General features: G+C 37.3%; 1 protein-coding gene across 1 annotated transcript in view; it reads left to right on the top strand.

The window, feature by feature from the left end:
• Nucleotides 1-17,164, top strand: part of Cps1 (carbamoyl-phosphate synthase 1) — a 104,568-nt gene that overhangs the window by 79,312 nt on the left and 8,092 nt on the right. Inside the window, exons 29-34 of the mRNA XM_051190403.1 lie at nt 978-1,055; nt 3,795-3,902; nt 7,599-7,688; nt 9,002-9,172; nt 11,715-11,789; nt 14,373-14,471. Of these exons, the coding sequence (XP_051046360.1) occupies nt 978-1,055; nt 3,795-3,902; nt 7,599-7,688; nt 9,002-9,172; nt 11,715-11,789; nt 14,373-14,471 (621 nt within the window). The remainder of the gene's footprint in view (nt 1-977; nt 1,056-3,794; nt 3,903-7,598; nt 7,689-9,001; nt 9,173-11,714; nt 11,790-14,372; nt 14,472-17,164) is intronic.

The following is a 17,164-nucleotide window of genomic DNA, read 5'->3' on the forward strand; positions in this document are numbered from 1 at the left end:
TGATGAGTTTAGCATAGTGGCCAGAAGGGCTTAAAGAAATCTTTAAGGAGGCAGTGCCTGGCCTAGGCTTTGAAGGTGAGATGAAATATGAAAGATGACATTGTGCAGAAAAGATGACAGACACACTGGGAAGATAGGTAAATTCTACAAGTGGTCCAGAATGCAGAATCCCAGAGCATAAGGGAGGAGACACAGGCATCTTTTTCATTTAATGGTGAGGAAGCAGTCTGGGTATGGAGGGGCACCTCAGCATTGTCCCAGGACAACTGAGTAAAGGAAGCAATTGAAGACTGAAAGGCAGTCCAGAAAACTGCCCAAAGAAGCACATGTTAAAGTTAATAAGGAAATATATTTGATTTGATATTCAGTTGCCATAATCATACTCTAAAAACAGGATTAGGCTTATCAAATTCAGATAAAGAAGTTCATCTTCAAAGTAAGAAAAACAAACAAACAAACAAGCAAAAAAAAAAAAAAAAAAAAAAAACAAAATGAAACTGAAACTGACTGTCCTTTGAGCTTATTCACATTTCTTACACATTTAATTCAATTTTGACTAAGAAGTTATAGCATTTGAAAAAACAAGTGAGTACAGATAGACTTTGACCCAATAATTATCTACAGGTGCAGAATAAAATTGATGAATCTGATGGAAGGGAAGGATGTTACATTTGTCTCATCTATAGACTCCTCTTTTCTCAGACTGTCTCAGAAACCAATATTTGGGATTTCAGGATTCATTTTCAGTTTGTTGAGCCCTCAGTGTTGTAGAAAAACACTTGCTCCTACTATAAGCAGAGCATGACCTTATTCTTACAAAACAGACTAGCTAATGAGCATCTGTTGTATGTTTGGCTTTAAGTTTTCTGCAAGTACTACCTTTTTATTTAGGCAAGGTACACTGCTACCTAATACTATACATGGAATTTGTGCTCAAGGTTTTAATGCTAGGTTTTGTTTGTTGTTGTTGTTGGCAGGAGCACCCTGTGGTGCTGACTAAGTTTATCGAAGGGGCCCGGGAAGTGGAGATGGATGCAGTTGGCAAAGAAGGAAGGGTATGTACCTCCTCTCACTTTTGCTATCTTTGTCTTCCCACCTTGAAACATTCACAGGTTAGAATTCACAGTTTCTAAAAGTCGCATGTCTGAACATAGTGGGGAAGCGGTTCAATCAGAACTACCATCACTACAGCAAACACCACCCCATCCCTACTGCCCTACTTCCCTAAGAACAAACAGCAATGAAAACCAACCCTAAAACCCAACTCTCAAAAGTCTCTGAAGATTCAATGGAAGTGTCATGGGTATCTCATTTCTCAAATTTCAAACTGTTAGCATTTCTCTTTGATGATGCTCAGTATCAATTATCATCCCGCACTCATCATTCCTTTTGAATAGATCTTTCATTCTCATTTTCTTTTGTCTGTGGCATTCCTTTTATGTTTCAACGAGTGTTATAAAATCACCCAAATACTTTGCTTTCTAAAATTTCTAATTGAATCTCTGATTTTTCTTCTATTTCCGACTCTCTCCCCTCCTTTTCATTGGATTAATAAAGGCAACCAAACAGAATTGTGTAGGCAGAACAATAACATAAAATTAGCTCACCATATCACACCTGTAATGGCTGCAATACTGAATGCCTCCAACTTCAAGGAGAAAGGGACCTGGAAAAGTGTTTTGCTTGAATTTGCTGGTTGTCTTAATAAAGCATTTGTGATTTATCTTGAAATGTAGTACTTTATGTTTCAGAGAAGCATGTCATTTTATTTGCTTCAAGGATAAAGTAAAAAATTGGCCTTCATCTTTTGTTTTGCAAATAATTCAAAACACTGCCAAATACATCAAATCTTTTTTTCCCTAACAGATTAGCAGTTCAGAATAGAGTTTTCTTATTTTCTTTTAAACTCATGATAGTTTCTGTTAACCACAGAATCTTGTAATCCTGATTGGAAGCATTCAGAGATTCTATTTCCAGTCTCCTGTCTTTAACGTCAGGGATGTTTGCTGAAACATCTTCAGAGGGTGTTCATCTAGTTCTTTTAACTCATTGTTGACAGAGAGCACACATTTCTTTAAGATAACATATCATAGTCTTAGGGGGGCAGAGGCAGGTGGAGCTCTCTGAGTTCAAGGTCAGCCACAGCTACACAGAGAAACCCTGTATTGGAAACACCAAAAAATTACATATGTTTTTTTCCTTCATGTTTATTTAATACTGGCATGGATCCTAGGACCTGGAGGATGCTAGGCAAGAGCTCTACCATGAGCTACACCCTCAGAACTGTTAAGTTATATGTTAAGAGTCTTCTTTTGGTTTGAGGAAGAGAGTTTCACCCAGTATACATCTTGAGATAATCTCCTCCTTCCTAGAACTCTCATTCCTAATCTTCTGTTTTAGATCATAGAGTAAATTTCCCTTTATTTCCACCTTTAACATTTGAAGCTAGAGATACAAAAGCAGGAGCAATTGTGCGACTCTGGAAATGGAGGATGGGGACTGTCCTGGAGACACATGTGCTTGTTCATTTACTGAGCTTCCAATGGAGCCCATGCTGGCCTATTTGGCTTGGTTTTACTCTGAGTTTCTGGGATATGTACTAGGGTTTCCCCTACAATCTACTGACCACTGTCCCATTATCTGTCCTTTGGAAATGTTTCAGGTTATTCACACAATTTAAAAATTTATTCCCCGAAATGGACACATCACTTAGGTTTATCTAATTCTCCTTAGTTCAGTGGTGTGATAGCTCCTGTTTCCTAGATTCCTAGGTAATACTCTCTCTCTCTCTCTCTCTCTCTCCCTCCTCCACACACAAATATATGCAACATATGCATCCATGCATTAATACATCCATTTTCACATAAATACACATATACTTTCACATACAGACTTACACACACCCACACATTTGAGCTCATTCATATGCACTCATTGTTTTACAAGCCCTCTGTGAAGGTAAGCATCATTCCTAGTTCATTTTCATTAGAAACCAATACCACTCAGCCTTGTGTAGGTCCCAGATATCAAAAGTGGCATCAGAAGAACAGAAACTCAATGTCACTCTTATTTAAGCCAATTATGAATATGATGAATAAATGAATCTATGTGCTTTACAAGAGCCATGGAATTAGTCTCCTCACAGCAAGTCACATACGTTTCTGAGCAATACATCTAATTAACATATAGACTAGTCACTGAGGTTATAGGCGTCAGATTGACTGTCAAGGGTTCAAGTTCCTCTTAATCTCACTAGCAACACAAATTTGGTCATTCATCCTAACATTCCCTTTGTTTACTTATTATAGAGAAGGACAAGAATATTTTCTTGTCTTCATACTTCACTTTAAAGATCTCTGCATTAAATCTTCAATTTTTTTTCTCTCTAATACACCTAAATTTGCAAGTGTGTGATGTGTGATGCCATTCACCTCACTAGACATCCATCTCTCTTGCCTTCTTTCCCAGTGTTTAAAAGATAAAGCTGTTTCTAATGCAGTTTCCTGTCCCATCCTCATTGTCACTATGAGTTGACTTAGTATTCTTCTGTTTATACCTTTGGCAATAAGTGGAAAAGAAAAAAAAAAACAGTACCTTTGTCACTCTTTGTTCTCTGTAGAGGCTGCTTGTCACCTTACATTGATACCCAGACAGTGGAGCAGCTCTTTCTCCTGATCTTAAAGGGAGTAATTCACTAATGGTGTCAGAAATGGTTAAGCATCAAGGGGGGTAGGTGATGGAATAGTACCTGGAAATAGATGTCTGATAACTGTTAAAAACTCTCCTTTTGACAGGTCATCTCTCATGCCATCTCCGAACATGTTGAAGATGCAGGTGTCCACTCAGGGGATGCCACACTGATGCTACCTACACAAACCATCAGCCAAGGAGCCATTGAAAAGGTCATACTTTATAAATAGAAGCAAAATATGAAAACCACCACCACAGCAATAGAGAAATCCTTTATATTTAAACAAACAAACAAATAAAACCAAAAACATTAGGTTATGATGTAAGGCATACTTCAGCTTAAATTTAACAAGGAATATCCTTGCTCTTAACTAGCTGAATGTCTTAGAGATGATATCTTTCGCTGTGTTTAGAACCTGACAGGTTGTGTGATAGTTCCACTTTTCATATACATCAGGAACATTCAGGTGAAATAACTGCTAAACTGCCATGATTTTATTGTGGAAACTTCTTTCAATAGTAACTTGTAGAGTTACTATTACCATGAGTCTGGGGATCAGATGGAGAGTTTTGATACCTTGGGTGATTCTGATAGCTGAGAGCCACTTATTTAGAGCAACAAAAAGTGATGCTTTTGAGGAATGCAGAAGCAGGTGTGCAGCAGCCATGTGGGGACCTCTGGAACCTTGAGTTCCAATCTAAGCCAGAACTTTGCGATATTTCTCTTGACAACTCTTTGAAAGCAGTTCCTTTAAAGAACTATCCATTACGACTGCCTCAGTACCCCATAAGCTTGTCAAGGTATACGTGTAGAACCTGTTATCTTAAGTTACTCTTGAGAACTTAAGGGAGGTCAAGTTGACTTGGATTTTATAAAGAGCTTTTCCTGATATCCTGTCATAAGAATTTGTGCTGGCCTGTACATTTTCTTTGGGTGCATCTGAAAATTTTTTGCCTTTGAATATAGAAGTGATAAAATGCTTTGTAATAACAACAGCATAGGAGTTTAAAAAGTCCCTAGATTTAAAGTATGATTCATTTAATCATGTTAGGGCCAAATAAGCACAAATCCCAGATTTTCTTAAGTCTCTCTGAATAGACACGCCATAGACTAGTGGTTCTCAATTTGTGGGTTGTTACCCCTTTGGAGGTCAAATGACCACTTCACAGGGGTCAGTTAAGGCCATCGGAAAATGCAGATATTCACATTATAATTCATAACTACCAAAATTATAGCTATAAAGTAGCAATGAAAATAATTTTATAGTTGGGGCCACTACAATATGAGGAACTGTATTAGAGGATTGCAGTATTATCAGAGTTGAGAACCATTGCCATAGACTGTGCTTCCATTCATACCCAATTAAGCTGCTGATCCTCTCCTGTACCTGTGATGAGTGGAGAGTTCATGCTTCCTGTCATCATTGCCCTTCTTGACATGGGAACCTGTTTCTTGCTAGGTATAGGGGTTCCAACTTGTGATATATACAAGGCTCCCTGCAGGCAAGCACTATTTCTTTCTGATAATATCTATCCTTGAAGAGTTCAGAGTAACAGAAAAGCAACATAAAATAAACATCCATGGCTACTTTGCAGGAACATGTATTGGGAGCCTGCCCTTCTCAGTAGGTAGGCCATTAGATTGATGTTTGGTTTGAATTCAGTTTCTGGTGTTATAGGAAGTGGTAAGCCTTATTTCATTTAGACTTCTGAGTAAGAGTGGAGTACATAATTGTAAAAGATTGTAACGAGTACTGTTTTTCCTCCCGCCGCCAGTCTTGTCCCGCCGCCGCGCCAGCCCCAAATAATATACTGAGACTCTATATTTGATATTATACTGTTGGCCAGTTACTACTTTCTTATCGGCTAGCTCTGTCTTAAGTATTAACCATTTGTGTTAATCTATGTATTTCCACGTGGTCTCCTTACCGGGGAGTGAGGCAGGCGTCTGGTCACCCTGGTCTCTCCATGCTGACTCCTCCTTACTACTTCCTATTTCCTCCTTGTCTCCTAGTCCCTCCTATATTCCTTTCCTATTGGCCAACAGTGCTTTATTTATTAACCATTATGAGAAACATATACAGAATGACATCTCCCATCATCTCCTCTTTTCTGTCTAAAATAAAAAGGGTTTTAACCTTAACATAGCAAAATATATCACATAACAGTTATCAAGTAAGATCACAGTAAACAATATTTAGTCCATTAACATTTAGCAAGATTTGAAGAAAATAGTCTATCATCTATTTTATTTTTGTGTGTCTAAAGTCTAAGTAACTTATCTTTAATCCTAACTAATGAAAACTATAACCATAACTATCTGTATTCAACTCCTTCAAAGAGCACAGAAGGATAATATATAAGCTCTAGAAATGACAGAGACATCTTGCCTTTTCAGTCACCCGAAGTTCTTCTGTAATCTTTCATCTTCAGCCCATAAGCCATAGTGTGTCTGACAGACTCTTCAGTAAAGCAGGAAACTTTAAACTGTCTTTTTGTATTGGCAGTTTGTCAGTCACTTTTCTCTGTGTCCTGCATACTGTCTCGCAGACTCTTCCATGAAGCAGGATCTCTGTAGCAATGTACATCTTGAATCAGGAGTCACTTTCCTGTGGGTCCTGCATGTCCAGTTTATACAGCATAAAGTCAAACAGTCCAGACAAGAGCAGTATCTTGTCCAAATGGCTAGTCTTGCCATATTGGAAGTAAACTCCATCACGAGTTTCTTTAGTGTCCATCTTCATCTTCCTTTTTGATGCAGGTGGTGTTGCCAGGAGCAATTGTGCCTCATTGTCAAGAAAAACACTAAACCATTTTAAATGTCATATTCTGTAGGTCTTTGAAAGGTTTGAAGAATTCCTATCTATCTCAAATACATCTCTGTGTATCTTGAAAACCTAACTAACTTAACTCTAAGCTTTGACTATCATAGGTAATTATCTATAATCTGTACTACATTATACATTACATTTCTAAATGAGTTATATAAACACAACATCTAAACAAGAGGAGAAATATACTTAATCACAAAATTGACCTTAAATTGTATCAATAAATGAAAATCCATTCCAAAACAAAGTATTCATATCTATACCATAATCCCCTTTTTATCTTTAAAAAGAATTGGCTATGATCATTACCCATTTATAACCAAGTCCATTTAAATGAAAACAAACATTTATAAACAATATTTGGGAATTTGGGCATCGTTCTTTCCAAACTACTTTCTGCTGATAGGGGGCGCTGTCATGGGGATCCTAAGAAGATGTAGAAATCGGCTGTAGTCTGCAAGGCTGTCTTGTTTAAGCTGTTTTGAACGTTGTATCACCAGTAACTCTGTTTCAGGGGGTCTGGCTTGATCAAACCACATTAGTCTGGAAGGAATCCATAGCTTTTTATTTCCTGTTGAAACAAAAATAGAAATCCTTTTCCCCAGTAACTTGTCCTTGAACTTAAATTTTGGAGTCAAAGCATTTTTAAAATATATAAATTGAATTAATTCAGTAACATTTGTTTTAACAGTTGTTGTTTTTTTAGTAGTTAAACAATGTAAAGACAATATTACACTATACAGTAACCAGATTCTCTCTGAGCTTTTTATCTTTACGTGGCTTTATTATTACTCTGTTTTTTTACTTATTATTTTTTTATTTTTTCAGACAGGGTTTTTCTGTGTAACTTTTATCGGTCCTGGAATTCACTCTGTACTCTATGGATTACAGATTCTCTTGTGAAATTAGCTATTTCTTGATGCTCAATATTATCCATTATTGCTATTAATTATCATCATTAATGAGGGTACAGATCTCTACAGAGAAAGCAATTAAGACCATCTAGATAGAATTCTGCTTTTCTTTAAACATCCTCTATGCTCTTTATCACAGTGTCATTATTCTTTTTTGCTGTAGGTGAAGGATGCAACCCGAAAGATTGCAAAGGCTTTTGCCATCTCTGGACCATTCAATGTTCAGTTCCTTGTCAAAGGAAATGATGTATTGGTAAGAAATGCTAAGGACCTTGGATGACTTTACCATCTTATAAGGTTATGTTGGTTCATGTTGGTTGTACCTTGCCCTGGTTCTATCTGTGACCTGGCAGCTGATCCTGTCTCTGAGGGATGTTACATAGTGTGCAATGTCTCTCCTGTTTGAAGGCAAGGGCTTTGTGAAACACTTGATGTACTGAAAGATGACCACATTCCATCCACAGTGAAGTACAGATAGATGTGTACATATCTTACAGTGAACAGAGTGTGTATTTGTGAGTTCCTTTGTTGGAATTTGGCTTGCTCCTTACACAGAGAACAAAGTTGCTTTGTAACCCATCCTGAAAGAGAAAATACAATTCATACAAAATAATCTTTTTATTTTTTTCAGACTATTAGTAACCAAAATCTGTTCACTACTCACTATGGAGTCAAGTGGTGATTACAGTGATGTACAGGGCATGTTCTCCAACTTCAGATACTTTGTAATTTAACCAGGACTGGAAGAAAAATGAATTCCAAATATAACTAGAAGTGTATTAATAGCTTTAATAGTTACTAGAGGGATGTGAAAACATATTTGGAGGACATGTTAACCAGGGCACACATGTGTGTACATGCACATATGTGTACACACACAAACATATACACATGTGTATACACATACATATACATATGCACATACTGAACACATATTTGAATATGTAGAACATAATGAAAGGCTTCAAGAAAAATTTTATATTGTGAATGAAAGTTTTCAGGATAGCTGGGATTTTGGTAGGTTGAAAGTACAGAGGGTGTTACACATGGCTATAAGATCATCTACAACAGTGCACAACTAGAACATTTAGGAGATATTAATTCATCGATCTTTATGTTTAGAGAAAGCATTTTTTTTCTAAATGAAGACTAGAACTGAATCATGGAAAGTAAAACTTGGGCTATTAAAGTGGTGTCAGGTAAGGGAAATAGATACATATTGAGAAGAGGATAGAACATTTTACCAGTCAGGTTTTAATATGAAGTCATCAGGATTCCTGTGGGGACTCTTCAGTTGGGGGTATGACATTATCCAAACTGTAAATTAAAAGGAATGTATCAGAAATGTGCAGGGAGTGACCCGGAGAAACTGGATGGAAGAGAGCCAAAGTTCAAAGATAATGTCTTCAAAGAGACAAATTAGTCAAAAATCTGAGCCGTGGAGATAAAAGGGGATAGGATTGAGGAAGTGAGTTAATCACAGAAAGGAACCAAGGGACAGAATGAATATTTGGATTGTTGTTACTGGCTTTCATCACCTCTTCCCTTTTGGACTTTTCTATTTAGGTGATTGAGTGCAACCTGAGAGCATCCCGATCCTTCCCCTTTGTTTCCAAGACTCTTGGGGTGGACTTCATTGATGTGGCTACCAAGGTGATGATTGGAGAAAACATTGTCGAGCAGCGTCTTCCAACCCTGGAGCAGCCCATCATCCCTGCTGACTATGTTGCCATTAAGGTAACATTTTACAGAATGTGTCATTTTATGAGCAGAGATGAAAGGAAACATTTGCCACAAAATTTTTGTGACTTAATGGACCTGTTGGATCCAGGATCATCTTCCTTTCAGAACATCCTGAGATTGTACTACCAACAACCTCACCTCATTGAAATATTTGCATTTGCAGAAACATTGACAACCATCAAGATAACATAGCCTCAAAATCAGCTAGCCAAGTGGATTATAACCAGTTTCTGCAGCTGACATATGCTGCTGGTTTAGTTAGGAAATTAAAATTCTAGGCAGTCTTGTCCAGGGTAAGGTAAACTTTGAGAAGTCTCTAGGAATTCATGAGATTCATAAAGTGGTTATCCTGAGGGACTGGTTAAATTCTTATTGCTGTGGCCGCTTTTTTTTAAGTTTGTATTCTCTTCAGGGGCACAGATTTTCCATTTGTAAAATTAAAATAATAGGGTGATGGAGTTTCAATAATTCCTTTATCATAAAGCCACTGTATTACTCTAGCTGCCTCAGTATACACATTGTACTCATTATTATGACCATGAACTACTGTGATGGATAGACATGAACATTTATGAAATCTATAAATACATTTGAATTTCTTAGATAAAGCACACACAGTGAAATTAATTATATTGTACAATACAGTTATGTAAATTTGACATATGTTGGATGTCTTTAAAATAGTGGTTGAGCTCAACCTGTGGGTCACAGTTCCTTTGGGAGTCAAATGACTTTTCACAAGGGGTTGCATATCAGATATCCAGCCTATCAGATATTTATATTGTGATTTATAACAGTAGCAAAACTATAGTTATGAAGTAACAATGAAAACAATTTCTTTGGTTGGCATGAGGAAGTGTAGTAAAGGGTCACAGCATTAGGAAGGTTGAGAATCACTGTGTTTAAAGGATTCTGTTCTTATGTTTACTGGTAGCTCCAACCATAAATCTACTTCTTCTGAGACCCCAACTTCTGACATCAGTGTTTTGCCTACATGTATATCTGTGTGAGGGTATTAGGCCACCTGGAATAGGAGTTATAGATAGTTGTGAGCTGCCGTGTGGATGCTGGGAATTGAACTCAGATCATTTGGAAGAACAGCCAGTGCTCTTAACCACTGAACCAGCTTTAGGTCTTTGAAGTTGTATCTAGGAATGAAACATATAAAGTTAATAACTTAGATTTCCTTGGATGGTATAGTGTGTTGAGATATAATCATATTTTTTCATTGTTAAGTTTTTTTGATGGTTACAGATATATAGCACACTAATTTTTATGTTTGAGATCAGAAGGTAGTAGTTAACACAAATATTTTTCCATAGTAGACAATACTTAGGTTCATTATTATTATTGTTGTTTATTCTTCTCTCACACCATGCATACTAATCACAGCCTTCCCTCCCTTCACTGCTCCCAGTTCCCCCTCAACCACCCTCCCTAATCCACCTCCATTTCCCTTCTTAACAGAGCATGCTTCCCAGTGGTAGCAATAGAACATGGCATAATAAGATGCAATATGACTAGACACAAACCCTCATATCAAAGCTGGTCAAGGCAATCCAGTAGCAGATATTCTAAGTTCTTTTTATTAATGAACATAGGAAATGTGCTTAGTTTTACACACACACACATATGAATATACATTATTCCAAGTAAGTGTTAAATTTCAATGTTCATCTCTTCATAGTTGCCACTATGAATATTATTTTTTTTTCAAGTTACCTATTTGTTGTCAATTTTAGAAGACCTAATGTGGCTGCTGGGAGCAGCCAGCAGAACAGGAAACATGGGGGATAGGAACACATGACAATCTCACTAAGATGACCCAGTAAAATGACCACAAGCTCACTTCCCCATAACTTAGAAGTGCCAGTATTCAGTGGAAGGATCGTCTAGACCAGATGAACAGGCCTATGTGAGAAATAAGAACTTTGTCCTTATGAGTCACGCTGATAAAATCATTGAAAAGGAAGCACTTCACTGTTCCTGTTCATATGGAAAAACAGAAAAAAAAAGAGTTCCAATGAGAATGTTTTTCAAAGCTTTTAAGAGGTGTCAACAACACTTTAATGTCTCAGAAGTCAGCTTACAGACAGCCATGTCTGGCAAGGTGGCTTGCTGCAAGTTCAAATGAACAGAACAAGACGAGGAATGTTCCAAAAGCCTATCAAGGGGAAAATGTGTTTGAACTCTGCATCAGGGAGATGAATGCCCAGAGATGTTGTTTGAAATAACTCCAATAAGAATATGTGCTGGCCAGATTAGAAGTACTGGTCTAGACTGGTCACAGGGGATCTATTTACAGAAATCATTTGTGATTACTTAACCCGACTTTTGGGCCAGGAATACAACATTTTCTTGGAACAGAATTTTAAAGCTATTTTTCAAGTTAGAGTTTTGGCCTAGAGTGGAGTTATTTTTTTCTGTTCACCATGGCCTAATGAATCCTATGGGAGGAGATTCGCCAAGTGTGTTTACCTCCCATCTCTTTTTATTCTTTAGCTCATGTGTTTTCCTTCCCTATTATGTCTGACAGGCTCCAATGTTTTCCTGGCCCCGATTGAGGGATGCTGATCCTATTCTGAGATGTGAGATGGCTTCCACTGGAGAGGTAACCAGTTAATGATACATTAATAATTTTGGTAAATTTTCTTGGAAGTCTATGGTTCTATCATCTGAATACGGTCTTATACATGAAGTGGTTAGAGAAACTCAAACTCCACAAGCTTTTCCTTCCCTGGGGGAATCAGAAAGATTACAGAAGTTTGAATTAAAGAGAAACCTTCTTCCTCTTTTTGTAATAGAGTTGACTTTTTTTTAACATGTGAACTTGGGAAGTGAGTATGTGTGTACTTAATTCATTTCCATATTACTTACAATAGTCATTTATTTCTCTAGATACCTGAGTGTGTCTTGAGCCAATCTTTTTAAGTCTCTCACATGCTTCAGTAAAAACAGTTCATTCCCTGCTTTCCTGTGATTGAGGCAGATCTGCACAATTTTACTAGAAATATGTAGAATAACAGCATTAAAAAGGTCACGGATGCGAACAGTGGAAACTGCAAATATATAAGAAACCTTAAGCCCATTTTTGAGACAGCTTCGACTTCTTGAGGCTGATCTATAATGGGACTGGCCACTGGATGTCCCTCTTCTCTTGTGTTGGAATTGTGTCAAGTGAAGGTTTCTTTAAGAATGTGAAATGTGTTTTCTCATAGAGAGCTGTCAGATTCTAGAAAGTTCTCTACATGTCAGTGTCAGGACATTTTATGAATCACCTAGTCCTTGACAGACGTACTCCCCTACAACCTTCAGATTCTCATCAGTGCACACTGGAGTGGCAACATCAGACTGTGGGGCATCATTGTTTCTCTTGGTATTAGGGAAACATCTGAACAGGAGAATATTTAATTGCAGTGAGTACATGAAGTTTTATATGGTTGCTTGGTTACAAGCATGAGCTTTGATGAGAAGCCTAGAGAGACCAGGAGACAGGCAGTGAGGAACAAATGACTGCCGTGTTAGAATTGCACTCTTAGAAAGTGGATCCTTTTGCTATTGCTTTTGATTTAGTTGGAAAATAAGCTTCGATGTGGACGATGGATGCTATATTATTCCCAGTTAAAGGATGCTGTTTTCAGGCTCATCCCTATTCCAGGATTCTGTTTTCAGCTGGTCCATAGCCAGATCAGGGAGAGGCCCCTTTCTTTATAGGGTTTCTTGAGTGTGGCACGTTGTTTTCAGGGACTGATCCTCTCTGTTTCATACAGTGATGGTAATATGAACAACTTAGAAGTTGTTCATATTTGTTGTCTCTTTTTCCAAAGTGTAAAAATAAAGAATTCTAATATTAAAGCCATATTTCCAAGTGTCATCAATGTGCTTTAAATTCTGTTTCATAACTGAAATCAGAATAATAAATCCAGTTTAGAAATGTCAACTATGCTTCAAAGAGACTTTTACAGTGTTTATGTGGCTCGTTGTAGGATTGCTTAAGCACCTAGCTTCTTATCCAATTAAGGGGTATTTTATTTTATAGCAGTCAAGTGTGGATGTCATCCTGATATTTATAGGACTATTTGACTGGTTATTTTTTGTTTTGCTTTGTTTTTAATGGCTAGACAGTCTATTGTTGAGACCTCTTTTGGGTACCTGCACTTCTGATGGGACTGAGGATTCCTTTCAGTAGAAGTCAGACTCATTGACTTCTGATGACATTGCGCAAGTTGATTGGCCAGTATTTGACTAATTAAATGTTCAAATGTGGAGTGAAAAGCAGGCGTGTACTTGTGGTCAACTGAAGGTTACACTCATGAGAACGTTCCTCGCCCAGCAAGAGAGAGTCATTTGCTTAAAGAATGAATTCTGCCATCAGCATTATTTACTATAATGGTGACTCTGAATATGTGCCAGACAATGATTTGCAGAATTGACTCCCATCGTGTTAAAATACACCACTTGTCCTCTAGTTATGGCGGCCGTTTGACTTGTAATTACAGTGTGCAGCAGTTACCCTGGAGGAAATCTCCATAGACCCCACCAATTTGTGTTAGCTTGGCATCTTTTCTCTGACCCTGTACCCCCCCTTTTTTTTTTAAATACATGGATTGGGTATTCAGGATGGGTTGCAGGATATTATGGTTCAGCTTCTAAAAATGATAAAAAAAAATAAACCCTTTTGAGATTGTAACGTACTTATTGACATCTCTTAGGCAGCCTTCTCTTAAGGTGACTGAGGTGATTTTATACCAGTGGGTAAGAAGTTTGTTACTTTTTATCACTCCCCACCCAAAACATGCATCACTGCAAGGTACACATGATATATGCAGTGATTTAAGCATTCGCTCATTAATATTTGGAAATTCACCAGGTCACACACTGCAAACTCTGATTTGTATCCAAATAACCTGCAGTACAATCCAGTCTGTTGTTCCACTGAGTGTTGTTGAACAGAGAAGGAATTGCTTATTCATTCATTATGCTTAATTAAAAACATAAGATACATCTGTCCTGGCCAGCCATTTAATCCTCAGATTCAGAATGCTTCGTTTTTGGGAAATACTGATAAAATCTAGAGAAAAAGTTTATTAGTTCATTGCTCTTCATTTTTTTTTCTTTCTCCTTTTTGTTAATGTAAGTGTATTTGACTATTCTTCCCTTGTTTATTTTATATTTTTCATTTAATCCCAAACAGGTGGCATGCTTCGGGGAGGGTATTCATACAGCCTTCCTGAAGGCAATGTTGTCTACAGGGTTTAAGATCCCTCAGAAAGGCATTCTGATTGGAATCCAGGTGAGTGGCTTGGGGATGTGTGCATTCTCAGGTAGCACACTGGTAGTGGCTAGGGTGTTAATTGTGGTATAGAGGGAGGGGCCTTGTTTGCAAGTCCTAGAAAATGGAGACTTATGAGAATGGCCACTGAATGTCTCATTTGCTTCTTTGTTTCCCACTGCTTTAGCAGCAAATACAAAAGTGAAATAGGAAACTGAAAGAAAAGTCTCCATGGAAAGAGACTTTGTTTTCAAAGGGACTATTTGAGAAGAGCAATGCTTCCTATTCCTTGATTAGACCTTTCTGTATATTTTTCTCATTTTTAAAAGTTTATTTAGAATTTTCTACAATGTGTGTTGATCAAACATATCACTTACCCCCTCTCCTTCCAGTTCCATCCCTCCTTTTCTACCCACCCGACTTTGTGTCCTGTATCTTTTTAACCCCACTGAGTTTGTGCTGTCCATACAATCTTGGATTGTATGGCATTCATTTGAGGGCAGTCAACCGAATAGGGACTACATTCTTCAAGCAAATCAATGCTCTCTCTCCCAGCTAGCAGTTACCAACATTTCATTAGGTGGGATAAAACTCCATGCCTGTTTTCTTTCTTCCTGCTGGAATTTTGTCTAACTTGAACTTGCATAGGTCTTGTGCATTCTTTTTATGTATATAGATCAGAGTAAGATGACTCTAAGTCAGTATTTTACCCCACAAAGAGAGCACTATTGTTTATTGTTGCAAGTCAAGTTAAATTAATCTTAGGGTTAAAATTTGGAAACAAATTGTCTGCAACTCCCTGAAATAATTATTGCAACAGTATATACATGTTCTGTTTCTAATATCCTAAAAAAATAATAATTGTATGTACTTCTCAAAGGGTCATTCATTTTGACTTGAGATTAGTAATTCTTTTGTTCTTTAAAAAACTATGAGTGGTCATATATAGGCCCCCCCCGCTGTGACTTTAATAAGCTCAAACCCTGCATGTCTTCACAAAAATCAATAAAAGCATAATTAGAAGAAAATCAGGTATTCTCAAGCCAGTGGGTGATTATTATAAATGCTGCCTCATTATGGTGTCCTAATATTAGCAAATTAGACTCCAGAGACTGGACAGGTAGTCACTTTGGAGAAGTTTCTGGAAAGAGTAACTTGGGGTTTTGCTTTGTGAAGGTGGCAGAAGGACAATAGTGAGGATTTAGAGCAAAGGCTAACAAGATGGCTTGTTACGTGTGGCTTAATGGCAGTTCAGAGACAAGTCACACCATATAAGTGACTCATCACGTTACAAATGGGTACTGAGTGTTATTAAGGCCCAACTAGGAGAATATTGGCCCAACTTCCAGTGACTGCTTAAAGTTTAATGTGAGACGTGGGGACATTCAGAGGAGACCATGCCCTTAGCCCTCATCTTCACAACTAATCACAACACTGCTAACATTTTCAAATAGCAGTTTAAGAAGGCAGTGATGTATAAAATTGTGGCTTGTTTGGTTCCAGTGCTGCAGGGAAATGTGCCGAAAAATTAATTTGTTCCTATGAAATATTTGTGGGATTCTGGCATCAGTGAACAGGATTTTGCTTTGTAGGAAAAAAGAAGACTTTATGGATTGGGGAAAAATTTTTTCAAAGCAATGAGGTTTCATTAATTAAAAGTCTAACTTTGAATGCATTATTTTTAAAACAATCTCTCAGCAGTTACATGAGTTGTTACAAAAAATATTGTTTGTATATGAGTGGCACTCATTAGGGATTTAAAAATATTTTTAGTACAATGTTAAATATAGTTTAAAATTATTTAATAAAGATAGTTATTGACATATCTACAATTCAGGAAAATTGATCAATAGAATTGTAAGTCTCTATAAATTGAAAGAATAAAATTTTCTGATTTATTTTATATGAGGCAACTTTTAATGATCATATAGTCTCTCCATTCCATTCATACTAATTCTAAAAAGTGCTTAGTGTGATGACGTATGCTGAAGATATGATGAGATAGACTAGTTAAAGAGTCAATAGCTTTAAGTCTTGGAGGTTCTGGCTCAACTAGAAAAGGATCTATTCTAAAATCAGCTTTTTATCCAGCATTCACAGCAGCATGGGTGCAATCATCCTTTTACCCAGCATTCACAGTAGCATGGATGTTGTCATCAGTGTTCTGTATTACAGGGTATACTTTGAAAAAGTACACATTATTATTAGGTCAGAAGGAGTCATCCTACTTCCCAAACATATCATCAGAGTTGTAAGGGACTTAACAGGGGAGTTATTTAATCATGTTGTGAGAGAGGAGTTCATGTTTGCGTCTTGGCTTCATACTATGATAGGCTTCAGGGAACACTGAGAGTCATATAATTGTTGTGAATTCCCTTTATTATTCCTTTACAGAGCAATGGAGAGCATGTTCAGAATCTACCTCCATTGCAGTGTCAGTCATCTTTTCCCTTCTTCATAGTCTCTGAGTTAAGTACATGCACTGATTAGAAATATTTAATCAAGACACATAGACTCATTCATGTGGTGCAACAGATTCCAAGAGACCTGAGAGAACAGAGAGACACTGGATAGAGGACAAGGTGACTCTGAGTTGGAAAACTTCTTCACTTAGTGTCATAGGCTGAAAACATTTTAAAATAAGCATTTACTACTAGCAGTTTTTTTTATATGTGGAGAGTAGTGTGTGTCTCTGTGTGTGTCCACATGCACAC

This window comes from Phodopus roborovskii, unplaced genomic scaffold (assembly GCF_943737965.1).
Source record: "Phodopus roborovskii unplaced genomic scaffold, PHOROB, whole genome shotgun sequence".
NCBI classification, from domain to species: Eukaryota; Metazoa; Chordata; class Mammalia; order Rodentia; family Cricetidae; genus Phodopus; species Phodopus roborovskii.